Source organism: Gouania willdenowi, chromosome 9 (assembly GCF_900634775.1).
Source record: "Gouania willdenowi chromosome 9, fGouWil2.1, whole genome shotgun sequence".
Lineage (NCBI taxonomy): Eukaryota > Metazoa > Chordata > Actinopteri > Blenniiformes > Gobiesocidae > Gouania > Gouania willdenowi.
The window spans coordinates 16,666,935-16,694,130 of NC_041052.1; the positions used below are offsets into that span (position 1 = coordinate 16,666,935).

Below are 27,196 nucleotides of genomic sequence, written 5' to 3' on the forward strand. Positions count from 1 at the left end.
CAGACTTTTGTTTGTTGTTAAACTGCTGTACTGTCCTTTTAGACTGTATCACATGACCTTTGGTTTCAGGTAAATAAAAACGTCCTTAAGAGTTTATCGTTTCTGTTCAATAATTTTATTTACACATTTAATTATGTACAAAACTCTTACATAACTTTGTTTTGACTGGAAAAGGCAGAAAATTAAAAAAAAAAACCCAAACAATTTATTACAAAAGACAAAAAACGGACGTGAGTAACATTTGTTCACGATTCATCACAGAAATCTTCCAAATGTCAAGAATCTGCTTTTTTTTATTTTACATCTTTGATGCATGACTATTTTTTTTTTTTTTTTTTTTTTACATGTGAATGACAAAATAATCCACATAAGCATCAATGACGACTGTAATGTGCTCTGTTACCTCCTGGACGTGTGTTTTCATTACCTTTACATGACAAACCTTCAGAAATTCCAAAAGTTAGCTTCAAATTTAAAGATGCATCACTTTTTATGTCAATCACAAACTAAATCCATCATATCTTAGAATTTTAGTCCAAATAAAGGACTTCAAATCTTAAATATCCAGCAGAAACATGAGACCAAACACATGACCACAGTGCAGAATAAAGGTTAAAAACAACAGGTCAAAGTCCAGGACGAAAAAACAACAACTTTTTTTTCCTCCTTTTCTGGATTTTATCCAAAGGTTAAATGCAGAGGTTTTTCTTTGAACTCATTTCTGACGTTACAGAGCCTTTTTCATTGCGTTTGTTGGACAATATAAACTTTTTTTTTTATTACTCAGAAGTCCATCAGCATTTCAGCAGATTTTAGACCGACATCAGTTTTATTCTGAAAATACTCTTGACTTTAATAATCTATAATTGCTGTACATGACTTCAATAGTTAATCAGTTTGGTTTTTAAAAGATGAATCTTCATTTTAGTTGAGTCTAATGAAAAATGTTAAACAAGCCCCTTTCCTCTGCGTCACTTACAGATGCTCATTAAATCTGGATCTTTTTCTGACGTCTGCTTTAAATCTGAGAAACGAGCCCATGTCGGGACTAAAAGCTGCTCCCTGTGCTCACACTGTCCCTGTAAACATTCTGCAGAGTTCTTTGTTCCATCGTGTGCTTTATCTACTACCACCTTCTGTCAGAAACACAAGCTTTTAGTTAGAAACGGTGAGAGAACAACACACATTGTTTAATACATGGCAGCAGAACTGAAAAGACTAAAAACACCACATTGCAATGATTCAGTCTTTCTGGGTGTTTTTCCCTTCGGGCTGTATTTCTTTTTACCTGGACACTGGTCATACTGGTCACTGCATACCAAACCACTGCTCCTGGTCGGCCCACTGAGCCGCCTCGCTGTCGCTGCCTTCCAGCTCTCCATCCTCTCCGCTGCCCTCCATGTCGTCTCCGTCCAGCTCTACCGTGGCGTCGGTGGGACTTTCCTCCTTTTCCATCTTCTGCATTCCCTCCAACGACTTCTGATCGTTGGGATCCAGGCTGAGCAGGAAAACACTCATCAGAATTGATCCAATAAGACTGATAAATACATGGAAATCCATCAATTACTTTAAATATACAGGGAGACGCTAAATAAAACTGAGATCACTCCAGATTGGCTGCTTTCATGTCATGTGTCCGAGACGATGTCAATCACAAGCTGAGTTTGAAATGGCGTTCTCCATACTATACACTACAAACTCAATGAGTATATACTGTCTACTGTATACTAAGTATGACGACTGTTCCCACTGAAGTATACGTCCACGTTTCCCAAGATGCATTTCAAAACTACAGCAACAAAAACTTGAAGCACACTGAGGCTAAATATCTCCGTTGATTCGCCACCTTTGAAAGTTCTAAAAACATTTTAAGTGAGAAAGTGACCAAGTAGAATATCAACATGTGATGCATAAAACTTGCAGAAACACATTTCATGCCGACATTTCGGAGATTCTCAGAAATGACGTCCCGAGTGGTGACGTCATGGATGGAAAGGGAAAAACCTTTCGAACGACTTCGAAAGATGAACTTTTCTTGAACTGGAGGAACACAAACAACGTCTGGCAGGGAACAAGGTCGACACGAACAACGATAGAGAGGAGGAGGAATAAAAAATTAAAAAAAGACAACACCGACTAAAGATGAATAAATCCTACACAAAAAAGGACTGTTCAGAACAACCTAAGAATGTTTGACCAGAGAGACAAGCTTTGATGTAAATTTTCAGTGTACAAAACGGGACGGGACCTAGATAAGCAAACTGCTTCTCTCGTCTCCTTTTTCGGCATGTACAAAAAAAAAAAAAAAAAAAAAAAAAATGTAAAAAAAGTGAATGTAACCATGTCGGAAATAAGCTGAAGAAAAAAAACCCGCCATTGTGCTACGGACTAAATTCTGGTTAACTTCAAAATAAGAGCCCAATTTACAAATGCGTTAGAAAAAACCAATGGAAGACAAAAAGAGATGCTTTTGTTTTGAAAAGAGGACGTTTGATTTTTAGCGTGAAGCCAGTGCCAGGACGATTTTACGTTCCACTCGCAATGCATCATGGGGCAGTTAAGTATGACTAGTGTTCCAATATAGTAAACATCCGGGTATTTCGTGCATACTCAATCTTTCCATACTATCTAATGCACTACCTCCTGTATGTCAGTATGAGTAGTAGGTTAGTATGGCATTTCAAGGACAGCCAGTGTCCTGACTACTGTTCTCACCTCAGAGCTATACTGTACTGGTCCATAGCTTCCTGGTAATCATTGACGGCCACCAGGAAATCTCCCAGCATTCTGTGCAGCACGCAGTCGCTCTGATTGGCCAAGGCGTTTCTCAGCAGAGCAATCCCTTCTTCATGTTTCTGTTCTCGACCTTCAGAGGAAAAACTCATCAGTACGCTGAGCTGAAGATTCGCCAAATACTTGTTGTTCCACAGAGTAATGCATTTAATGAAAAAGGTCACCACTAACTGTAGTAGTAACATAATGAATACAGCGACAGTGAAGCCCCGCCCCCTCAGTGACAGTGCAGCCCTGTGCTGTTGAGTATTGACTAGTTTCCTAGAATTTCCATAGAGTTGTTAAAGAGCAGCACTGAAGCATCAATGAAAAACTCAACTTCAGTGGTGTTAAAAACAAACTGGTGCCTTGTGTTAGCTGGTGAGTGAGTCTGAGTGACACCAGTTTCACCATAACACAAAAGGTTTTTCACCATTTTTTATCTAAAGTGGGAACAATTGGCCCAGCTATAATTACATCATCATTACAATAACTATCACTCTTTAGTGACATTTCACAGTACAAAAAAAAACTACTTTTTAAACTATTTGTAAAACATTTTTCACACATCCAAGTTCATTGCTAAGTGCTTCCACAATGTTTACATACAACACGTGTAAAATATTTGCTTGTTTTGTTGTCTTAGAAAATCAATGCATTGTTTAAAATAAATAAAGTGCCCGTACTGAGGAGCTCCGCCTTCTTCACCACTGCCTTGGTGTAGTCGGGTCTCTGGGCCAGGGCTTTGTCCAGCAGTGCCTTTGCTTTCTCCTGTGTCACCGGGTCCTCCAGGCACACCGTGGCTAGGATGGTCAGCGTCTGTGCGTTTGAGCCCAGAGTCTTATAGATGTTGTTGGCCATTCCCATCGCCTCCCGGATCCCGTTAGACGCCAGGTAACAGTCGATCAGACCTGCAGTCACACAGAAACAACAATGTAGATCTCAATGTGCTGGGTTGATGTAAATCGAGGGCACAATCTGTTGAGCTAACCCAGAAAGTGAGAAGATGAAGAAAACCGACCTTCGTAGCAGTCGAGCCGGCACGGCGCCAACCTCATGGCCTCTCTGAAATGGATGATGGCCTCCTGGACGCGGCCCATGTTCCTCAGTGCGGCCCCCTTCAGGAGCAGGGCCTGCACGCTGTTGCTGTTCAGCTGGATGGCTTTGGCTCCCAGATAAAGAGCCCTGGAGTAACGCTTACTGTAGAAGCTGTGACAGCTGAGAAACACAGACACATGTGACGGTATTCCTCCATGTTTTCTCCCTTTCTTCTTCTTCTTCATGACATGTTTTATTCTGCAGGATTGTGCGAGAACTGCTTTGCGATTGGTCGGAAATCTGATGTGGGCATGGTTTGTTACTGTGCGCGTGCTGAATAAACAGCGTGATCAAACGCACAAGGTCATCAAAATGACTGAAACATCCTGAAATAGTTGAAATGTGTCCCCTCATCCTTCTGTGTCTCTAGGAGCAGAAAAGGTATGTGTTTGTACCAGGTGGTGTTGCAGTTTCACTAGTAAACATGTTATCTTGTGACTGGTTTATTTACAAATGTAGAAAAAAAAGATGGAGAAAGCCAAATGTTTGAGCTTGAGTGACACTTTTTAGTAACACTCACCCAGAAATGACCCAGGGTTCAGCGTGCTGGTCTGAGATGTTGAATAATCGTCCCCCGAGGACTTCCACGTCCTCCAGGTGTCCCTCACGAGCCATTAGATATCCATACACGTCCATCCCTGATGGTTAGAACAACAAACAGACTATTTGTTAACGACAAAAAAAAAAAAAAACAGCAGCAGGAACCATTGTTTAGTTCATCCTCTGACCTTTGATGAGGTAGGGGTCCAACATCTGGGCCTGTTCAAACTTCAGGATGGCGTTCTTCGTGTCCCCCGCCCTGAAATAAACATCTGCCAGGCTCACCAGGAGGTCCACGTTGTCCCGCAGGAGAGACTTCTTCTCCAGGGAGCTGAAAGCAGAGTAGTAGTAGAAGTGGTAAGCCTTCACTTGAACAGGCAAGTATTTAAGAGCCAGCTCTTATGTTCAAACTGAGTTGTCAAAACAAAAAGGAAAAGGTTTTGTCAGTAGTTTTAAGTCGTTAGTGAATTATTTTATTAGTCCGGCCCACCTGAGATCTCATTGATGTTAAAGTGGCCCTTGAATCAGAATGAGGGCGACACTCCTGCATTAAATGTCAGCTCACCAGATGGTGTTGATGGCTCGCTGGTTGTCTCCTGCGTGAATGAAGGCGTACGCTTTGATCCAAACAGAGAGCCAGTCCAGGTTGGGGATGCTCTGAATCACATCCATGGTCATGGAGGCCACTTCAGCTCCTTTAACCGACAGGGAGAGCAGACCTGGAGGAGAGTATGGAACAGGAAAAACTGATTTTATCCCAAAAACAAGGATTCCTATGCAGAACTAGGGATGCACGATCAACAGCACTTGGCTAACATATCGACCGATAACTTAAAAGACTTATACACCAGCTTCTCACCTGAATGTGCTACAAAACTGAAATGCTTATCAGTGTATTGCTATATTTAATGTGTGGAAAACTGTATGATGGCATTGCTGAAAAATTCTTCTTCTGCACTATTCAATACGCTGCAGCGATCGTCCTGTTTTTGCTGACAACAATACAAAAAAGAATTTCCTTCTGGAGAATGCTTTTAATAAACACCAATGTTAATATTGTCTATTTATAATCCTCACTTCTTAATCTAAAATGTAATCATACAAGATGGACTTCCAAAGACAAATGTCAAAGCATGTAGATAGTGTCCCACACACATGTTAGTTTCATCATTAGGGTTTGAATAAGATCATCAGGGCTATATTTTACCGATCATTGCATCCAGGGCGAGAGGGCACTGTCTGAGCACCTCTTTGTAACTGGTCACAGCGGAGCGTTCCTGACCGGCCTTCCTGTAGAGGTTAGCCAGCATCATGTTGATCTGAACAGGAGAAAAATATGTGTCAAGCTTACACAGTAAAGCACTCTGTTACTCTGACATGTGATTATAGGTACAATTTTACGATCTCATATTTAATCAGTCTGACCTAAAAACACAGAGAATCATTCTGCCTTCTACAGTGTTTGAATTTATCTACAATATCCATTAAATAGGGGAACTGCATGATATTTATCAATCCACTAACATATCAGCTGATGTTAGCATTTATCACATATTTTTTATCTGCCCCATAATACAATTTGAATGAATGAAGTCGGTGCTGCAAGGCCAGTGTTGCTACATGCTAAGCTAACTAAAACGTGTGGGACTGGTTGGTGCAATATATTAAAACTAGATTCTCAGAGGAGGAAAAACATCTTCAAATGTACTTATCCATCATGTGAAAAGGCCAGAATATCAATTATTAAACATTGTTAGTCATGTTTTCATGGGAAATTGTATTGTTAAAAAAACATCTAAAAAGTAAAAAGAAATAAAAGTCTAAAATGCTATTTCAAGTTGAAATTTTTTTAAGTCAATTTAGTGACAGTTTTTTGATTGTTTGGGGGAAAAAAACAACCATAATGGTGCATTACTGCTTTTTTTAAATCATGCTCTGTCATGTAATAATATGATTGTTGTTGATGTAAGAAAAAAAAAAAAAAGCACATGGATAAATCTCAGACTATCCGTCTACCTTTGGAGTTCTTTGTCTGGAGGGAATCCCGTCCAGCACCGCGATGGCATCTTTGTCCAGCTTCAAAATAGTGTAACACTCAGCGATTTTGTACTTCACCTCGATTTCTGAGGGCAAACTCTAAAAGACAAAAAACATTTAATAGATGAACCTCCAGTAAAAGTTATTAAAGCTGAGCTGGTTTACAACGGACACAGTCAAACGTACACTAGAAGACCATACAATATGAAACACTTAGAATAAAAAGCAGGTTAACGATTAATAACTCAATGTTTTAAAAAAAAAAAAAAAAACAAGGTTTTGACAGCCATAGAGCAACGATTTAAAGGTGATGGAAGATTTGATGGATTGTAATTCAATTCAACTTTATGTGTATAGCGCAAATTACAACAAAGTCATCTCAACAAATACTAAATTAATAATAAGAAAGAAAAATCCACATGAACAAGCACAAATTTTAATGTTTACTGGTTTTTGTAAGAGGAAAAATTATACACAAAAAAATTAACCATTTAACTGAAGAAGTAGGAAGATGTTTTTTTGCGTTTTTTTACGTGTATCGGCATCGGCCGATGCTGCGTTCACTGATTCGCATTATTTACAGAGAACAGGAATATTTTTTACTTGTGCTACATCACCTGTTTTTAATATTTGTAAAATATTTTTTTAATTGTTCGTGTTCTACATCACCTGTTTTTAGTATTTGTTTAATATTTTTTTTACTTGTTGTCATTCTATCTCACCTTTGTTAGTTTCAATAAATGTTCCTTTTTTAAAAATTAAGACTCGTACCATTTGTTATCATCATTGTGTCATTTTTATGATGTAAAATGAGGGAGCAAAAGTAATATCGGCTCAAGAAAGTCGGCAGTCCGTATTGGTCATCGGCTAAGGCTGATGGAAAAAAATCAGTATCGGCCCGAAAAAAAAAATCTAATCCCTAGATGACAGTAAAAAGAAAATATGAGTAATTTTCTAAAAATAATAGATTAAACATGCAAACAAAAACAATTTTTTTCATTTCACTATAAACTAATCCTGACTTGTAAGAGAACTTTATAGACATAAAAACAACACGACTGAAATAGAAATAGTAAAATTTCACTCCACAACAAAACGTTGACAAATGAGCAGCACACAAACAGGTAGGATGACATCATATCGTCAGTGACAGTCCGTATAATTTTATTTATAGACACGATAAAGCACCAACCTGTGCCTGTAGGTTGGACGTGGCTCCCCCGGTGGACGTACGGATTTTAGACGTTTTGCTGAGCACCTTCTTCTGCTGCAGAGCCATACTGTACTTACAGGCAGCGTTGCGGTATTCCTTATCGTGGAAAATGGCATCAGCGTGGTAGACGAGCAGCTGGTACTTCTGCGCCGGAGAGAAAAGTTCCCTATGAATGAAAAAAAGAAAAAAAAAACCAGACAAGTTGGTGACAGAAAAGGGAAGCGTCTTTTTTAGGGATGTCTCGATAAAACTTCTTCACTTCCGATACGATACCGATATTGCAGCCTTGCGTAGTGACCGATACCGATATTGATCAAGTGTGAATTTCCCCTATGAGGATCAATACAGGTTTATTCTATTCTAAATGTTGACTTCACAATCTGTGATAACAGTAAATAAACCACAGCAATAATCCATACACTGCTTCCAACATTGTAAATATTACAATATATTTGTACTATTACTTATAAACCGTGAAAAAAGTTTCATCATCAAATAGTACATAAAATAAATTTTAAAAATGAAAGGTGTCTTTGTTAATTTAAGTGATTTTTCCTACTAATTTACTACTTAAGTTTATTTTGTTAATATATTTGGTTTTAAAGGCCACATAATAAAAGTGTCTGTACATTAGAGGAATATGTTGATTAGAAAAAAAAATAATAAAATGTCAATGTTCGCCAAAGAAGGGAAGATTGTGGATAAAAGTAAAATGGATAGCACAACAAACATAATAAAACAAAGACAGGTAAAAACAATGCATTAAAGGTAAAAGATGGGAAGGCATCTGCAAAAGATAATATTTAATTGACAATTTTTAGAATTAAAATACGTACAGAGTGTGCACAAAGAATGGTAACAAGATTAAAAGACGTCTTTGAGAAAATGTAGATTAATATGCATTCTTCATCCTTTATGGTCAACCTAAATAAAGATAGAAGTCTTAAAAAATAATACATTTATCTTCAATCATTATTACCAATCTTTGTAATGTGTAACATGTGTTTAAAACCTAATTTATAACGTATGAATAGGGTTGTGTGACGGATATAAAAGCTCATTTGCAGTAAGAACAGCCTTTAGCTGTCACTTTCTCTCCCTGTTACGTAGACAGAGGACCAGACTACTTCCTGGACAAGCGTAGTCAATATTTAGAAACTGTACTTGGACCTAAGCATCACATTTACGCTTCAAAATATTGTAATGGTTATAGATTTGATTAACACTGACCACTGATGTTGGCAAGTTGCAAAGTCGGACATTAAGCATTTTCTAAAGAGTGGAACAGAAACATCGTTTCCAGGAATTAGACCTCCCCCAGCACCGTTTCTACTTACGGGTTATTGTTGCTCATCGTCAGCAACAAACTGCTCATTATCCGGACATTAGAGTGCAGGCCGGCCGCTGCCATGTCCCGTACATGATCCACCACATTCATGATTATAAGTATTGAGTCTTTAGTTCAGTGTGTTAGTTTTCAGCGGAAAGTTTGTGTTAGTAAACTGCAAACGTTAGCCAGGATGCTGCTGTGTTAAATATGGCGCCGGGAGTGTTCCGTAGAGCGTTGCGTTAAAGTACTCCCTCAAAGCTCGTTTTTTTTAATATTAACAGTCCTTATACTGTCATTTAGTACAAAGTGTAGAACTTAAAATTACATTTTCAATGATTCAATGTTTTTATTGATTCAAATAGCGTTAAAAAACAAATCTAAACTACATTTATTTGTGTTTTACAAAGCCCAATGGTCAAAATGTGTTATGTCCGGGGTTATTGAACGCAGCCTCAGATGTAATAACAATAAAAACAATAAAGAAAAAAATGACTATAGAATTTAAAGAAAAAAAAGTTTGTTTCCAAGCCAGTTTTAATCACCATTGATTTTTTTTTATATAATCATGTCCCTTGCATGTTATAACAAATTATTTCTTTCTTGATTATTTCATTTATTTATTTAGCACACATGAAAAAACATGATTAAGACTTTTGAAAGTTTTGATTTGACATAACTAACGTTTTAATATTATTATGGCTTTTTATTTTAAAATTATTGGATTTTATTTTATAACTATGACATTTTTTTTAATCTAATAATCATACAACTGTATCTCAATAAATTATGACTTTTTATCTCGTAAATATGAGTTCTGTATTTCATAAATATGACCTGCTTCTATCATTTCTTCCCAGTTATAGAAATAGGCTTTTATACCTATGCCATTAAACAAGGAATAAACAATTGAAAATAGATATATAAATAAATCTGGCGTAAACAAAAATGACTCTTCTGCACATGCGCACTGGTAATCGAACTGGTGTCAAAACACGGAGAGAAAGCAGCGGCTCGGCTTGGCTTCAGACCCAGCGCCGTTTTTCACCCCCTGATAGTTCACCAAACCACGTCTGCGTACCATGACCGAACAGTCGGCTCTACTTCTTCGAAAACAACTAGCAGGTAACGTGAAATGTTTCCGTTTGAAGGTGAATCCGACCGTTCCAGAGGCTGCTAACGCTAGCTTCTATTGTAGCTGCGCATTGCTGTGTTTACGCCACGGGGGAGTTAGCTCGGTAAGCTAACCGGGCTTTAAACAGGATGTTAAATCACTGCAGCAGTGTGTGTAGCTGTTATATTTTATGAGTTAATGCAACACAAGCTTGTACTGAACGTATATTTGGCAAACAGGACGCTTTGATCTAGCAGGAGCCAAATTAGCCTGCTAACAGGATGAGCTTTCGTTAGCGGACGGAACAAAGGAATAATCAATCCAAGGACTCTTTCTTGTGATGTCTTTAGCATCGCTAATGAGAGCCGGACTATTTATGGATCCTTCACACAAACAGACCATTACACACACTAATATCTAAACCCATCAAAATACATCAAAACACGCGATGTTTGTCTTTAGTGTCGTTAATCTGACGCTTCTTTAAATCCACTAGTGAGTGCCCGTAGGAAGTATGACTTGCTATAGAAAAGTGGGAGATTAAGTAGCTTTTTCATGGATGGTTTACATGGGAGCTTTAATTCCTCTTTAATTCAGAATAAAAGTTAAATACTCTTTAAACTGACCTTGTGAACATTCAATTTCTAATGCTAATTTAATTCTGAATTGCACACATACGATTTTTTTTTTTTTAATTATTATTGTATTTATTATTATGCCGTGGCTATTCATACGATAACGTACCAATAGACTACTAGTCTATTCATACGGAGTGCTCCTCATTGGCCAGTTTACGTGACGTGATAGGTGCACCACTTTAAGTTTCAGTGTTACTTTAGCTCTTTTTTTTCACCCTGCTAACCCTTTTATTTTAGCCCTAACCCAAGAAATACCCTAAAATGTTTATTTTTTTTGTATATGTATTTTTAAGCTTAACCCTAACCCAGGAAACATCAGGGACATTTAGGTTCGTTGTGAAATGTGTAGAGTGATAACTACTGTTTTCATACGGTCCCCTCCAAAAGTATTGGAACGACAAGGTCAGTTCCTTTGTTGTTGTTGTATACTGAAGACAATTTGGTTTCAGATCAAAACATGAATATGAGACAAAAGTTCAGAATTCCAGCTTTTATGTCATGGTATTTACATCTAGATGTGTTACTCAGGACAGGGCACCTTTTGTTTGAACTCACCCACTTTTCAAGTGAGCAAAAGTATTGGAACATGTGACTGATGGGTGTTTGTATTTGCTCAGGTGTTGCCTTTAAGATTGATTGCTTAAACATTAAATAGTCCTTGTTTTTGGCTTTGGGTTTCACCTGTAAAAACTGTATTTGCTGTTAAGCAAACACGAAGACCAGAGAGCTGTCTATGGGAGAAAAGCAAACTATTTTGAAGCTGAGAGAAGAGGGAAAATTGATCAGAGCTAACAATATTTTGGAATGTCCTGAAAAAGTAACAAACTACTATTGTACTGAGCAACAGACATCGAACAGGTTGGCCAAGGGTGTCAACAGCAGTTGATGACAGAAACATTGTGAGAGCTGTAAAGAAACACCCAAAGACAACAGTCAGTGACATCACTGCCAACCTCCACAGGTCAGGGGTGAAGGTATCACAATTCAGTTTGAAGAAAACTTTGAGAGAAGAATTATGGAGGCCATTTCACAAGATGCAAACCACTCATCAGCAAAAAGAATCAGAAGGCCAGATTGGATTTTGCAAAGAATTACAGAGATGAGCCACAAAAGTTTTGGAACAAAGTCTTCTGGACTGATGAGACCAAGATTAGCCTCTATCGAAGTGATGGAACTGCCAAAGTATGGAGAAAGAAAGGACCTACTTATGATCCAAAAGACACAAGTTCATCTGTGAAGCATGGTGGAGGTAATGTCGGCTTGGGCTTGCATGACTGCTTCTGGAACGGGCTCACTTGTCTTTATTGATGATGTAACTCATGATGGTAGCAGCAGATTGAATTCTGAAGTCTACAAAACTATTTTGTCTGGCAATTTGCTGAAAAATGTATCCAAACTAATCGGAAGAAGCTTCATCATGCAACAAGACAATGACCCAAAACACACTGCCAACACAACAAAGGACTTCATCAGGGGGAAAAGTGGAAGGTCTTAGACTGGCCAGGTCAATCACCTGACCTTAACCCAATAGAGCATTTTACCTCCTGGAGAAGAAACTGAAGGGAGAAACCCCCGGAAACAAACAAGAACTGAAAGAGACTGCAGTAAAGGCCTGGAAAAGCATTTCAAATGAAGAATGCAACAGTCTGGTGAAGTCAATAGGTCTCAGGCTTCATGCAGTTATTGCAGTTATTGCAAGTAAGGGTTTTGGCACCAAATATTGAATGTCATTCACTTTAAGTTAATTTGATAATGTCCGTTCCAATACTTTTGCTCAATTGAAAAGTAGGTGGGTTCAAACAAAAGGTGCACTGTCCTGAATTGTTTAACACATCTAGATGTAAGTACCATGAAATAAAAGCTGAAACACTTTGAGACACTCATATTTACACAAACAGATGTAAATATGTTATTTGTTATTTCAGAACAAAAGTTAAATCCTATTTAATCTGACTATGGAAACACTTAGGGCTCTATTCTCTTGTCTAGGCTTAAGCGCTTTTTTTACGTGTCTGCAGTTACGCACCTCTCTCCTGCGCATATTCTCCGGTCCAGGTTCTTGACACATCCACCGCGCGTAAGTAGACCAAAAGCGCGCAGTCTGTGAATGAAGGCGGTCTGAAGCAAAGGAGGCGGACTGGGCACTGATGTCAATATTTTTGGGCTGTCTAGAAATCACGGAACATGGAGTTTTCCCTACGCTTGTAAATGTCACTGAAATCCGTGAAAATGAACTTTTAATTTGAAACGCCTTTATTGATAAACAATGTAACAGGTTGATTTGATCAGATTACTGCAGTGTGAGGATCGCACACATTTTTCTGTCAGAGCCACAGTTAAAATCTCTTTTTCTCCTCATATTTGTGACAGATTAACATTTGTTTGCAGAGATATTTGAGCCACAGACACCCAGACAGAGATTCCTTGCGTAGAAGATGATCATTGTTCCTCACTTTGTTTTCTTGTCACACAAAATTCTTTAATTTATTATTTTATCTTCATGTAACCAGGATAACCTGTTAAAAAATAATGTCAGTTTCAATTCATTGGACAATTATAATATATACTTAACATTTTACACCTTGTACTGTTTAACCAATGAAGATATGGTAGTGTGTGCATTATTTTTCCATTGATATTTTTGACCTTCTATGGCCAAGAAAAGTTTTCTACGTAATAATTACAAAATAAACTTAGTATGATTTATAATAATTTACGATCATATTTGAATGTTTTTTACTCTCAATCTACTGGAATGTAATAATCCTTGGCTTGATTTAAAATAGCCGTATACGATCACTTTAACTAATTTTCAAGTTTACCATGAGCACATGTAACTTGAGAAATACAAATATGAACTGGCTGGTGCCCATGAGCAAAGCACCAAACCCCAACACTGCTCTGGTGCACATAGTAAAAGCAGCCTCACTCGGACATGTCTCCATTAATGCATGTCCACAGGTCCTGTTTGTGCATGTGTGTGATTTGGACCGGTGTGTGAGAAGCATGTCCCTAAAATAACAGAGTGTAACAATTTTAAGTTATTTACATAACCCCAGTTCTGTGAGTAATATGAGTGATATGTCTCACTATGGGATGCACACTCTTATCTGCAGCTCTCAGAAGCATTTTCTCAATCTGCCAATCCTGATTGGCTGGTGAAACTCGTCTGTCCACGGCAGAAAAGGCCAAAAGGTCAATGGGAGAACATGTGCCCACCACCTTCGGCACATGATTCTCACATCCCCCGGGAAGAGCTGCGTGCTTGACGGGTGCACCGAGAGTGCATGGATGTCACTGACCCGCTTAGCTTAGCCAGAGCCCGTTACAAAACCAAAGCCATCAGAGAGGCGAACCTCAGGACCGCCTCCTCAAACGGAGGACATTTAAGTCCCTCCAGAACCACCGCCAGATCCCACGGTGGTACCAGTGGTCTGGACACGGCAAGGAGCCTGTGCGCTCCCTTCATACACAGGCAGATCAGTGGGTGCTGACTCGTTGGTTTGTTCCCAAAGCCAAAGTGACAGGTGGCGATCGCCACCAAATGCACTTTCACAGTGGAAAAGGCTTTGCGCTTGTCAATCAGGTCCTGCAGGAAAGACAAAATCACTCCCACCGGGCACTGAAAGGGGATGTGACTCCTCTGGGGACATCCCTCAAATATCCTCCACTTACAATCATAAAGAGATCTAATGGAGGAGGCTCGAGCACTCTGCATAGTAAAAATCACACTCTGTGAGAGTCCCACGGCTGACAGATTGAGCCACTCGGGCCAAGCCCACAACACCAGGCGCTCTGTGTGTAGGTACAAAATTGTGCCCCTCATCTGCGATAGCAGGTCCCTGCACAGCGGGAGCCGCCAGGGACGAGCATGCAGCAACTGGTAAATCTTTGCCAGCCAGTGCATGGCAGGCCAATGTGGAGCCACCAGGATCAGTGTATGACCATGCTCCCTCACCCTCGACAGGTTAGCGGTATCAAAGCCAACAGGGGGAATGTGTAATGAAGCACATGTGGCAATCGTGCTCTAGTGCATCTATGCCGAGGGGAGCATCCTTGCTGTGCAGGGAGAAGAACACTGCGCGTTTTCCTCCATGGCAAACGGGTCCCCTCAGCCCGTCCAAAACTGGCCCATAACCATTGCACCACCTGCGGGTGTAACATCCATTCTCCATATACCGGTGCGCCCCTGGATAACAGGTCTGCATCCATGATCAGGATCCCGGGAAGTGTGTGAGAGAGTCACTTAAAGTCAACGTGCACCGGAGCGTCAGCGTTGGTAAAGAGCCGTCAGCCGCAGCCAAGGCTTGTAGTTTCAATACCTACCGGTGATAAACAGGACAGCACTTAACCAAGCAGAGCAAGGTAAGCGTTGGCTTCTTCTCGACCTAGTGTCGAGAATGCGTCAATACATACCAGCGTCCGTCGACTGGAAACCCAAGATCCGTCTTTGGACAGTTGAGCTGATAAAAAACGTGAAATATGCTGAGAGAGAAGATTTGTTTGAATGGGGCATGTCCTTCCTCTTCCTCCTTTTATAGGAGGTGGGAGTGTCCCTGGCGGACGTGCGCGTTTCACCAGCCAATCAGGATTGGCAGATTGGGAAAATGCTTCTGAGGGCTGTTGATAGGAGTGTCCATCCCGTAGTTAGATATCTCACGAAAGATTATGAAATAGTATTCAAAATTCACGCATAGGAGCAGTGGCAAATGACAATACAAGGTATGGATTCTGCTGCTAAAGCTGAAAGTTAGCATCAGTGTAGGACATTGGATAACCTTTATGTAGAATGTCAACATAATCTTAAAATCATAATTAACTCATAAAGCAGGAAAATAAGGAATTAAATCATTCTTCATTAAAGCAGGCAGGAAAGCACACAACAGCCTGATACATGACACTCTTAAATTTATTTGCCACCGTTACATATTTAAATTATTACTTGTTATTGCCCAAAGTATCATCATTCACAGGTTTTATTTGTTGGGTGGTGTTTTTGTTTTTTATCATCTTAGACACTCAGGAAAGTGAACACAATGAAATATAAGAGCCAAGATCTTGTTTGATCTATTATCGAAACCCTTTTATACTGACAAGACCCTGAAACGTGGTATTTGTTATTACATTATGGTGAATAAACAGACAGTAGTGTACTATTTCATTACGCGTGTGTTACAAGTTGATTCACTGTCACAAGCAGGACTTTGAAGATCATTGGTATAGTTGCATTTATCCTTGTCTCACCTTCTTCACCCACACACAGATCTCAGCCCTGTATCTTCTAGCTTGGCGCATTCTCAGTTGTTCCCCTGCCAGCATTGAGATTAGTTATTTCCAGAGAGTCCTTGACTAACTTTAGGCTTTGGAGTTGATCAAACTGTAGTTCTCAAATGAAATGCTGTTATGGAGCATCATATTGAGCAGGTACATGAAAAAATCTTAAAAGCGCAATAAAACTGGCAATGGAAACATCTGAATTTCGAAAAAACACTCAAATATAGTTAAAAGGTTTTTACGCTTTCATGAGGGGGAATTTGAAACGTTTTGATATTGAAATGTGCCGCAAAAGCGCTATGGAAACACTGTTTCCACAAATACACATCACAGAGCGTGACGTACATGGTCACATGACATGACGTACCTGGTCACGTGACTACTTCTCTCTGAGAAAACATGATGCGGTACGTGTAGACAGAAGAGGAGACTGGGACATTTGTTAGAATTATACTTAAAAATCATGATTGTCACATCTGAGCGTCCATCTTCCTGCAGTGAAGTCTGACGGGATGAGATTTCATGGGAGTTACGGGGCTCTTGCCCAAAACAATGTTCAATGGAACAGGTTCAAAGTGCAATTATATTTTGACATTTAGAAATCTTGTTTTTATTTTTGTGAAAATCTGTAATGGAAACCCAGCTAGTGTTAAAAGCGTCCATGATTGATTTTTTTTCAATACATAGAATACAAATATTTAGGTTTTTACGTGCTTTGGTGGGAATGTTGGGATAATTTCTTCAGTTTTGTGTGATTTTGTTCATCCGGTACTGTGACATACTCAATGTGTTTGTACTTGTTGTACGGAATGCTAATTCAAGTCTGTAATGGTGAATCACTGACTTTTATCTGGTTGATTCATCAAAGTCCTTTCAACATTTTGGGTAACCACATTTAAATCTTTGAAATTCCTGTGATTACACAAGGCGTCCACATTGTTTTGTTGGAACCAAGTATGAATCAATGTTTTTTTTTTTTTTCAACCCTTTAAAACCAGACATCTCAGGATCAGTGATCACTTGCGTGCTTGCATACCTACTGTTGGGTAGCTTTTTCTGACTCACTAACTAACGTCATCAGTGAGTTGTCATAATGTTGCTTCTTGTTACTGATCCTTTCTTTGTTTTCTGGGCAGAGCTCAACAAGAACCCTGTCGAGGGATTTTCAGCTGGTTTAATAGATGATGACGACATCTACAAATGGGAGGTTGTGATCATCGGTCCCCAAGACACCCTTTTGTGAGTCAGATTTTGATGTTGAATCACTATTTGGTTAAAGTGTTAAAGAAAATCAAAGTAAGTGCTCTGACGTTTCCTTTCCACTGTAGTGAAGGAGGGTTTTTCAAAGCGTACCTAACCTTTCCCTACGATTACCCACTACGACCGCCCAAGATGAAGTTCATCACTGAAATCTGGCACCCCAATGGTAGACACATTCCCTCCAATATCTGTTTGAAAATGAACATATTCTACATGTTTTTGTCATTATTGTAATTGGACAGATTTGGAGGAATATAATAAATATGTAGTGTTGATTATCTGTTTTATGACAAGTTAAGGTAAGTTACTTTACTGTTCCCTTAAGTTGGAAGTAAGAATAGCTCAGATGACACCACACACCTATATAAATAAACCTAAACAAATAAACATCAATAAGAATTAATACCTGGATATAATTAAAAGATTTGTCATTTAAATGTCCACGACTCAATTGTGGGTCTCAGCCCAATTGAGTACTTTTGCATGAGGCCGTAAATTATCATGGGATAATAAAAATAGATTAAAGAAATATTTAGTAAAATATTATAAATTGGCTTTTTGTTCATAACCATGGTACTTGAAGTGTGTTGATATGTTTTCATAAATTTATACTCATTTATTTCATTTTTTTTTTTTTTTTTACATTTAATATAAAGGTTTGACATTATTTATTTAAAAATATTTTTCAATTTGTGATTTTTGTTTTTTAAATTCACATGACAAGCAAGCCCTTACTCTAGTTTTTAAATTACTTTTCTTATTAATTTATAACACATTAAACCTTTTACATATTATTTTAAAAAGTACTGTACTTAAATGATATATATTTTTTTATATTTTGTTTTAAGATTAAGTTATAATTACAAGCAAAACTAATTGAACTAGTTCAATGCTGATAAAGTACTACCCACTGGCTGACAATGATCTCTCATTTTTCCCCTCCACAGTTGCAAAGAATGGAGACGTCTGTATCTCGATCTTGCACGAGCCCGGTGAGGATAAGTTTGGTTATGAAAAGCCGGAGGAGCGCTGGCTTCCAATCCACACAGTAGAGACAATCATGATTAGCGTTATCTCCATGCTGGCAGATCCTAACAGCGACTCGCCAGCTAACGTGGATGCTGCGGTGAGTTCCTCCTCTTCACATGGCCAATGGCGGCCATCCAAGTGTCCGTGTCACCAGTTTTCATGTTGATGTTTAATGAAACTTTACCCCCTGAATAGTGTTTCCACTTAGTATTCATCAGTATTATGTCCATCTTAAAGGTGAAATATGTGAGATTTGCAAGCACTTTCTGCCACCACCAGGTTGCATAGTACTGACTAAAACCAACACTTCTGCCATATCCGGTCATGGCCACTAAATGTACAGGTGACAATATTCTCTGCTACATCTCGCAAATGTTTTCGGGGGGCCCATGTGGGCCGATGTGTATCGTCAGCTTTACTTGTGTGATCCGTTCATGAGTGAAGATGTTTAAGCAGTTGTTTGTCAGTTGTAAACCTCACGGGTAGCTCACTGTTTGGTTGTTTGTTTTTTTGTTACCAGAGAAGGCCTAGTTCAGGGTTGGCCGGGCCGGCAATATTTATTATATATATAACTATGTAGTCTTAAAAAAAAAAATCACATATGGCATGATAGCTAAGGACATGTTTCTTAACATTCATATTTTTATTTTATGTATTTAAGACATATTTAAAAGTTGAAAATTCTACATAATGTACCTTCAACATACAAATCTGCCTTTTAATGGTAGATGCTGCCAGGCTGCATCTGGAGGATTACTACTAAATTTTACGGTCGCATTCTAATAGTTTATCAATTTAGAAAAATCCACACAAAGACCGCACTGTCACATAGGCCGCACTCTTGACTGATGAGGGTGCTCTTCAGGTGACTCGGCCAATCAAAACAGGCAGGTAGGCGGGCTGCTAAGCTGCTATATTCATGTTCGTTTTAAGAGAGAATTCTGGGTATTCTGATGAGTTTCAACTAATAAGCTTCCTTCTTCACCTGAAGTCTCCTCTTCACTGCACCACATCTACATATCAGTCCATTTACAACTTTTAACTTCCATTCTTCTCACGGTGCACTACATCACATCGAGTCCGGACTCAGAGTCATAATACGGACCAGATCGCTTCTGAACAAAACCCAAAGTGATGATTTGGCAGCTTTATGCTGTTTATTGTTTCCTTCTATTACAAACGGGCAGACTTTTACTTTATCCATGCTGCTGCAGCGCTGTCTCTCGCTCTCTCTGTGTGGCAACTTGAAAGCTGCATCGTATGCATTTTTCTGTCTTCTCCATGATTAAGGGCGTGTGCGTGACAAAATGACTGATTAGAATGATTCAGTGGGAGCGCGCTCGATTTCATGTAAACAGTTTCATTGGTCCACCTTAACGGCAATTTAATTGGTCTAATGCAGTGGTGCACACACTTTTTTTTTTTATTACTGACAGCTCTTCACGATCTACTGTGTTTGGTGGGGTTATAATTGTAAATAATTAGATTGTATTATTATTATTACAATTATTAAATAAGTATTCAATATTTGTATAATATTAAGACAAGGCAAATGTATTTGTATAGTGCATTTCATAGACAAGGCATTTCAATGTGCTTTACATTTTTTATCTATAAAACAAGAAATCTCTGTGTGTGTGTGTGTGTGTGGTTCAAATATCTCTGTGGTTCAGGGACAGACAGAGCTGAGACTTTCAACATGGCTGCTGCGTGTTTCAAAGGTGTGTTTGATTTGTTTGGACTGCAATGATACCATTAATCAATTATTTCATAAAATTGTCCACCGGGAGCAGACACACTGCGTGCGTGCATGCAGTGTTTAGAAGGTTAGTTTAAAGAGGATTTAACTTTTATTTTGAATTAAAGAGGAATTAAACCTCCCACGTAAACCATCCATGAAAAAGCTACTTAACCTCCCACTCTTCTATTGCAAGACATACTTCTTACTGGCACTGCATTAGTGATTAAAAATTGCATCAGAAAACACTGATAACTAACACTGATAAAACAAAATAAATAAGAACATTTAATCAGCAAACATTAAAAATCTCCCTCTCAGTCATACGCAGTAGAGAAAAACAGAGCATTTAACTTGGATTTAAATATATATTTCGTCTTCTACTTATTATTAGAGGTTGTAAATGAACAGATTATTGCGCTAGCGCTCCCTTAAACTGAGGTCAAAAGCTGAATTGTTTAGTTTCATTTTTTGTATACGTGACTGTGATATTCTCATTCATTTATGAGGTCTTGCGGCCCACGTGCACGATTGACACAAAATGCCTCCGCGATCGACCGATAGATTGCGATCGTCGTATTGTGCACCCCTGGTCTAATGTGACGGAGCTCAATTTTTCCGCAGCACGAAGCTTGTAAAACCAGAAAAAAATCCACAAATTAGCCGCATCATTGATTAAGCCACAGTGTTCAAAGCGTGGGAAAAACGTAGCGGCTTAAAGTCCGGAAATTATGGTACATATGGAATGAAATACAGAATGAAGATCCAGCACTCGAGCAGAGTTTATGCATAAAAACTCAACATCCTATAGTTTAATAATCAGGAATCCTCCTTCCCTTTCATCATCGTCCTGACCCGCTGACTTTCTATTCCTCTGCCTTAAGGAGCCATCAGAATGTTAATTTATAAATTTCTTTAGTATATATTTTGCATTATCGTTCTCCTGGCACCAGTGTTAATATTACAGCAAACTGTCATTCGTCCACATACTTGTGTCTTCTTGCCGACTACGGCTCACATTTTTCTTGTAGGTGTGTGTAAGTCAGGAACTGTGTGTGTGTCTGTGTGTCACTGAGATAATGTGATGTCGCCCCTGCAGAAAGAGTGGCGGGAGGATCCTAACGGCGAGTTCAAGAGGAAGGTGGCTCGCTGTGTAAGAAAAAGTCAAGAGATGGCATTTGATTAGAGGCCAACTGTAAATTCCAGGGTAGGTGAAAACAACTTCCTATTTCTGTTAAATCTTATGTCTGTAATGATGATAATCACAGTGTTCCTATTCTTACAGTTTAGGGAGATGCCTTCAGAGGGAAACGTTCAACAAAAGGCTTTTGCACCCCTTCTTTTGCCAGTCAAAGGAGTCGGTTGGCTTCAACCACTTCTTTTCTGTGAGCGGTCGTCATCTTCCAGCCAGATGAGCCCATTTGGAGAAATTCTACCAGCGAAATTCAGCCCGGTTTCCTACTTGGAATTGTATATTTATTTTTATTTATTTTGGAGAAATAATGATGTAAGATATGTCACTACTGTAAATTAACTTGCTTTTTTATCTGCTGCTGAAGTTTCTACTTTATACCAGGTTTCTTATGCAATTTAGCGGTGGAGATCGCTGGTCTTCTTTCGGTCTCACTCCTCCCTCCAGCTTCACAATCACCACATCAAATCTGTCAGTGGATGTGTTTGTTTCCACAGACATTGCTTCATATATGCCTTTCCTTTGGCTTTATTTCCTCTCGGTTTGTTAAAAAGGACAAATCTTTGGATTCCTGGAGAACTGGCAAACTCCTTATCATGACTCTCAAACCCGCATGATGCCCTCAAACAGCTCTGTTCTGTCTTGTTTCTAGCTGTGGATGTGAAAGGAATGGCTTTTCTCACTGTTTGGAGAGTTTAATAAAAGATTACACAGCTGGAGGTTTGTGCCAACGTCTCAGGATCAAACCCCATCATTCTCCTCCTAACACACAGCTCTACTGATGTCTGTTAACTTATTGTTAATTCATTATAACCAAAAGCATCCTGTGAAAACAAACTAAGCTGTGATTGCACCACAGGTGGACTGGTTAATGCACCTTTACCTCAGTTTAAACCCATAATTCCCAAATGTTTTCTCTCACGGAACATAAGCTGCGTGCAACATCTACTTGAGGTTTTTTTTTCTCCATTTGGCTTCTACAAAAATTCCCTGTTTTCATCCAATTTGTGTTGATTGTTCACGTTTACCTCAAAAATCAGTGCCGCTTGTGACGTGAAGACTTTTTTTTCTTCTCCCCATTCTTATTTTTATCAAATGAACAAACCTGAAAGGAATTGTGTTAAAGAACGACTGACATTTGTAGCTTAGAAGTCTGACCTGGTTTTATCCTTTTGTGGAGTTTGGGGAACCTTTCAGGGCTCCCTTGTCTTTGTTTTCCACTTTGGTGGCACATTTTGCTCAGTGTTTACCTTATTTGTTTGAACCCTTTTCATTATTTTCAGTGGATATTTGATGGCGTTTTTCACCTTGTGTTTATTTTACCCCCATGAGTCAATTTAAGAACACAAGTTCGATTGGAATTCATCAACTTGAGTTGACTTTTCTCGTTTTTACTTTCCTGGATGACATTAACACGTGATCAATCTGTGATAGGCCCTGAAAAAAATAAGGCTTAACATATTTTGGCGCATGCAATCAGGTTGGAAGGAGTCAGTGGGTGTGTTTATCTGTGAACATTCTAGGCGAATGTGACGTGTACAGTAGTTTTCTGTTGGTCATCACATGACTGCTGTTGACGTTACTAGTTTAAGTTTGACCTATCTAACTCACCCTCACTTCCTCTGACCGGTGTTCACTGTATTTGCACAGATTTGGTGCGTTGGAAATGTCATGAAGCAATACACTGAAAAAGGTGTGCCCAGGTAATCCACTCTAATGCCATTATATGTTTTCGGAGGGGTTTGTTTCTTCATTTTTGTGTCAATGCAGTGTATAATGGACTTGAAGCTCAATAAAGTGTGTAAACAGTCCTGTGTGCTTTGGTCAATGAGAACTTCCTCTGGGTTCAAGTACATTAGACCTCTGCTCTGTAACTGGAAGCCAGTGAAAGGGGCTCACGTTTCAGGACTGGCTTCATTTTGCACTAATGGGCTCGGATGTTTGCGGCACACTGAAGTCAGAATGGTAGTGACAGGAAAAACAGAACTTAAGACGATGAGGAAAAAAGTTACATTTGTAGACCATGTGGAAAGCAACGATGCGTACAGAAAGGCAAGAGGGAATATCCCAATGAGGTAAACAATGGTGTAAACTTTGGATTTTGAAATACGTATCTGAGAATAAAAGTTGTATTTTTATTTTTGTAGATCTGCAGAATCAAAGAACAGATGGAATGATGGTGAGTGAAATTGTGTTTAGAAGCTGAGAAATGTACTGCTGATTATTTTATCCTTCAAATAAATGGGTTTAACTTGACCTCACCATGAGAGCATATTTGCTGCATTAAAGTCATATTTGTTACTGTTCAGGAGGAAAAAACTTTATTTTAAATTCTGTGAAAATACAATGGATTTGATGTGATACCAACCCCTCAAATAAATGCATGATGGGTCTAAAGGTGGTTAATAAATATTTAAATAATGTAAGAGATGTCTTTAGAGTCATTTATATCAACTTTTAACCTTCACGCAGATGTAATATCCCGTTACGTGTGTGCATTACCATTTTGGAGATTTCAGCCAATCAGCGTTCAAATATCATGTAGTCCTACACTATACTCCTATATTTGTTTACACCCATGGAAACCTTTTAGTGAAATGGCATTAAGTATTGTGCATTTTATAATATTTTTTTGGAAGAGAAAAAAAGGGGTGCTAATAAATTTGGACCTATATAAATTTTAAAGTGTAAATTATCATGGTACCATGATAAAAATCACTGATCCAGATAACATAACTGCCAATGTCTGGTTAAGAGGATATTTTATTTGATGCTTGTGCTCTCTGAGTGCTCTTGTTTAATGTTTTTTATTTAATTATTATTTTATATTATATTCTACATTATTGGGATGCACCTGTTGCTTTTATTTTGTGTTCATATTGTGGTCCATTATAGAAATTGTATTAACTTTGACATTTATGAAAATATTACACTTACTTTTATGAGTGAGTAATTTACCATTAAAAGATAAATGTAAACATAATCAAGTCAATAAAATGTTTATTTTGTTTGACAGGATTTGATGGTGCCCAAGTAGGAGATGTGCACATAGTAACACAGAGAAATATCCCTGCTGTCAGTCAGTACATGAAGACCATTCACGCTCCAAAGTCTCTGATGTCTGCACCGTTCTTACAGGTTGGTTTCTAACCCAAACTCAGCACATTTCAGGAGAACAGAGAGCTTTGTTCTTGTTCTTGCATCATGCCACAAGAGCGCCCCTCATTGGCCAGTTTAGGTCAAGTGACTAAGACTAAACCTAACCCTAACCTTAAAAATTGTTGCGATATAGGGTTATAACCTAATCCTAAGACGCTACGTACATGTACTTCGGTAAACGTACCAATAGCACCGGGGGTTGTCCGTACAGCAACCGTACGTATAGACATTTTCTTATTTTAAGGCAGTGGCTATCCGTACGGTTGCTGTATCAATATACCGACATTCTATCTTTACGCAGCGCACCTATTTAGCCAGTTTAGGTCACGTGATTAAGACTGAAGCTTACCCTAAACCTAACCCTAACCCTAAAAATAGATGCAATATTGGGTTATAACCTAACCCTAAGACGCTACGTACTTGTACTTCGGTAACCGTACCAATAGCACCAGGGGTTGTCTGTACGGCAACCATACGAATAGACGCTTTCTTGTTGGTACGTACGTGTACTTCGGTAAACATACCAATAGCACCAGTGGTTGTTCGTACGGCAACCATACGAATATACACTTTCTTGTTGGTACGTACGTGTACTTCGGTAAACATACCAATAGCACCAGTAGTTGTCCCTATGGCAACCATACGAATAGACACTTTCTTGTTGGTACGCACGTGTACTTCGCTAAACATACCAATAGCACCAATGGTTGTTCGTACGGCAACCATACGAATATACGCTTTCTTGTTGGTACGTACGTGTACTTTGGTAAACATACCAATAGCACCAGGGGTTGTCCGTACGGCAACCATACAAATAGACGCTTTCTTGTTGGTATGTACGTGTACTTCGGTAAACATACCAATAGCACCAGTGGTTGTTCGTACGGCAACCATACGAATATACACTTTCTTGTTGGTACGTGCGCGTACTTCGGTAAACATACCAATAGCACCAGGGGTTGTCCCTATGGCAACCATACGAATAGACGCTTTCTTGTTGGTACGTACGTGTACTTCGCTAAACATACCAATAGCACCAATGGTTGTTCGTACGGCAACCATACGAATATATACACTTTCTTGTTGGTACGTACGTGTACTTCGGTAAACATACCAATAGCACCAGGGGTTGTCCGTGAGGCAAACATAGGAATAGACGCTTTCTTGTTGGTATGTACGTGTACTTCGGAAAACATACCAATAGCACCAGGGGTTGTCCGTACGGCAACCATAGGAATAGACGCTTTCTTGTTGGTACGTACGTGTACTTCGGTAAACACCAATAGCACCAGGGGTTGTCCGTACGGCAACCATACGAATAGACACTTTCTTGTTTTAATGACTGTGCATCAGATCACGCCGTTCATTCAGTGCGCACACCTTGTATGTGTAATTGAGCTCGGGGACTGTCATAAAAACCCAACATAAACCACACACAAGATTTATGACCAACCACATGGACAAAGTTCTGCTCATAATGTGTATCGAGAACAAGAAGAAAGACAAACAAAACCAACATTCCACATCAGAGACACATTAATGTTCTCATGAAGTACGTGTTGTCACATCTGTCTCAGCACCCCGCCCTCACAGCTGGACAGCGTGGCTACCTTTCCAGCATTGCAAACATTTACAGCACAGAGCACATGAGAAGCCTGATGAGACGTCACCGCCTGAGCGTGCTGCATTCATGCCTTCAGCCTGGTTCGTACCTGGGTGTGATGTGTGAAACGACAATTAAAAAAGACAGCGTATGTTTGTCTCACGGTTGTATTGTAATTTGTCTGTACTCCAGGTCAAAGGGACTCCTGCAGAACAAAGTGTGGAGTTCAGCAGCACAAAGACAAGACTCTGTTCTTAAAGGACACTGTGAAGGATGCATCCATGAATAAACCACAAAGGAAGAACAGATCTGATTGTGACGTTAGACTTCCAAAGATAGTCAACAGACCATATGAACAATAAGTCTAGCGTCAACTTATATACACTGTAGTTTACCTATATTTAGTACAGACTTTGCATTTCTAGTGAATACATTAGTTCTAGTAAAATACTACAGATTATCCTACATTCAACATGTTTGTTGCAAATGTAATGTTTCCCCCTGAAACAGCAACATGACAGTTTGATCCAGGTTCACAATCTATCACCTTTCCCTCCATTTGTGTGTTTCTAGTGGAAATGAGACTATTGATCAAGTGTATCGTGAAAGTTGCCAACGAAACATGGTAAACACTTTTTTAGGGTGAGAAAATAATATTTTGGGTGCAGGAGGCCCCTAAAACATGCTTGTTTTTTCTTCCCGATTTGGCATTTAAAACATTTCATATACCAGTACACTTATCTATATTAGTTTCCTGCATAAGTCCTTACACCTTGCAATCATTGATGTTATGCTTAAGTTTGGCATTTGGAATAAATGTTAAATCATTGAGTCAACTCAGTAAATGTTGTGTATTTATTATTGAAAGTGTCTATTTGTATGGTTGCTGTACGAATAACCCTCGGTGCTATTAGTACGGTTACCGAAGTACAAGTACGTAGCATCTTAGGTTTAGGTTTAGGGTTAGGTTATAACCCAATATCGCAGCAATTTTTAGGGTTAGGGGTAGGTTTTAGGGTAAGTCACGCAACCTAAACTGGCCAAATAGGGGTTCTGCGTACGGATGGAAGGTCGGTATATTGATACGGCAACCGTACGGATAGCCACTGCCTTTATAATTTTTTGTGGTCAAGTTTAGGTGCTGTATACGCCAATAAGCAGGTTATTTTCAAGTATGCACATAATAAAGAAATATTTAAGTA

The 27,196-nt window shown here is 39.0% G+C and overlaps 3 protein-coding genes across 3 annotated transcripts; 2 read left to right on the forward strand and 1 right to left on the reverse strand.

Moving 5' to 3' along the window:
- Positions 1-185: 185 nt before the first annotated feature.
- On the reverse strand, positions 186-9,221 carry anapc7 (anaphase promoting complex subunit 7). The gene is made up of 11 exons (XM_028458299.1): positions 8,998-9,221; positions 7,640-7,826; positions 6,427-6,546; positions 5,618-5,729; positions 4,976-5,129; positions 4,599-4,741; positions 4,391-4,508; positions 3,794-3,990; positions 3,459-3,683; positions 2,716-2,866; positions 186-1,498 (listed from the first exon to the last, which is right to left on the reverse strand). The coding sequence occupies exons 1-11, from the start codon at positions 9,096-9,098 to the stop codon at positions 1,309-1,311; spliced, it is 1,698 nt and encodes a 565-aa protein (XP_028314100.1). The 5' UTR covers positions 9,099-9,221; the 3' UTR covers positions 186-1,308.
- Positions 9,222-9,964: 743 nt separating this feature from the next.
- Positions 9,965-23,042, forward strand: ube2g1b (ubiquitin-conjugating enzyme E2G 1b (UBC7 homolog, yeast)). Its single transcript, XM_028457678.1, has 6 exons — positions 9,965-10,112; positions 17,150-17,252; positions 17,342-17,439; positions 18,221-18,399; positions 21,140-21,247; positions 21,326-23,042. Exons 1-5 carry the CDS (start codon positions 10,070-10,072, stop codon positions 21,224-21,226), a joined length of 510 nt encoding a protein of 169 aa, XP_028313479.1. The 5' UTR covers positions 9,965-10,069; the 3' UTR covers positions 21,227-21,247; positions 21,326-23,042.
- fam216a (family with sequence similarity 216 member A) lies at positions 22,912-26,830 on the forward strand. The gene is made up of 5 exons (XM_028457677.1): positions 22,912-23,307; positions 23,380-23,411; positions 24,249-24,370; positions 25,969-26,095; positions 26,187-26,830. The coding sequence occupies exons 1-5, from the start codon at positions 22,949-22,951 to the stop codon at positions 26,354-26,356; spliced, it is 810 nt and encodes a 269-aa protein (XP_028313478.1). The 5' UTR covers positions 22,912-22,948; the 3' UTR covers positions 26,357-26,830.
- Positions 26,831-27,196: the final 366 nt, after the last annotated feature.

Coding starts and splice junctions, on each gene's coding strand:
- anapc7 (XM_028458299.1), bottom strand. CDS start 9,098: ATGAATGTGGTGGATCATGTACGGGACATGGCAGCGGCCGGCCTGCAC. Junction 7,827..8,997: donor ACGATGAGCAACAATAACCC/GTAAGTAGAAAC, acceptor TTTCATTCATAG/GGAACTTTTCTCTCCGGCGC. Junction 5,130..5,617: donor CGCCCTGGATGCAATGATCG/GTAAAATATAGC, acceptor ACTCTCCTCCAG/GTCTGCTCTCCCTGTCGGTT.
- ube2g1b (XM_028457678.1), top strand. CDS start 10,070: ATGACCGAACAGTCGGCTCTACTTCTTCGAAAACAACTAGCAG. Junction 17,253..17,341: donor GGTCCCCAAGACACCCTTTT/GTGAGTCAGATT, acceptor TTTCCACTGTAG/TGAAGGAGGGTTTTTCAAAG. Junction 17,440..18,220: donor TGAAATCTGGCACCCCAATG/GTAGACACATTC, acceptor TCCCCTCCACAG/TTGCAAAGAATGGAGACGTC.
- fam216a (XM_028457677.1), top strand. CDS start 22,949: ATGCCATTATATGTTTTCGGAGGGGTTTGTTTCTTCATTTTTGTGTCA. Junction 23,308..23,379: donor AGAGGGAATATCCCAATGAG/GTAAACAATGGT, acceptor TTATTTTTGTAG/ATCTGCAGAATCAAAGAACA. Junction 26,096..26,186: donor GCATTCATGCCTTCAGCCTG/GTTCGTACCTGG, acceptor TCTGTACTCCAG/GTCAAAGGGACTCCTGCAGA.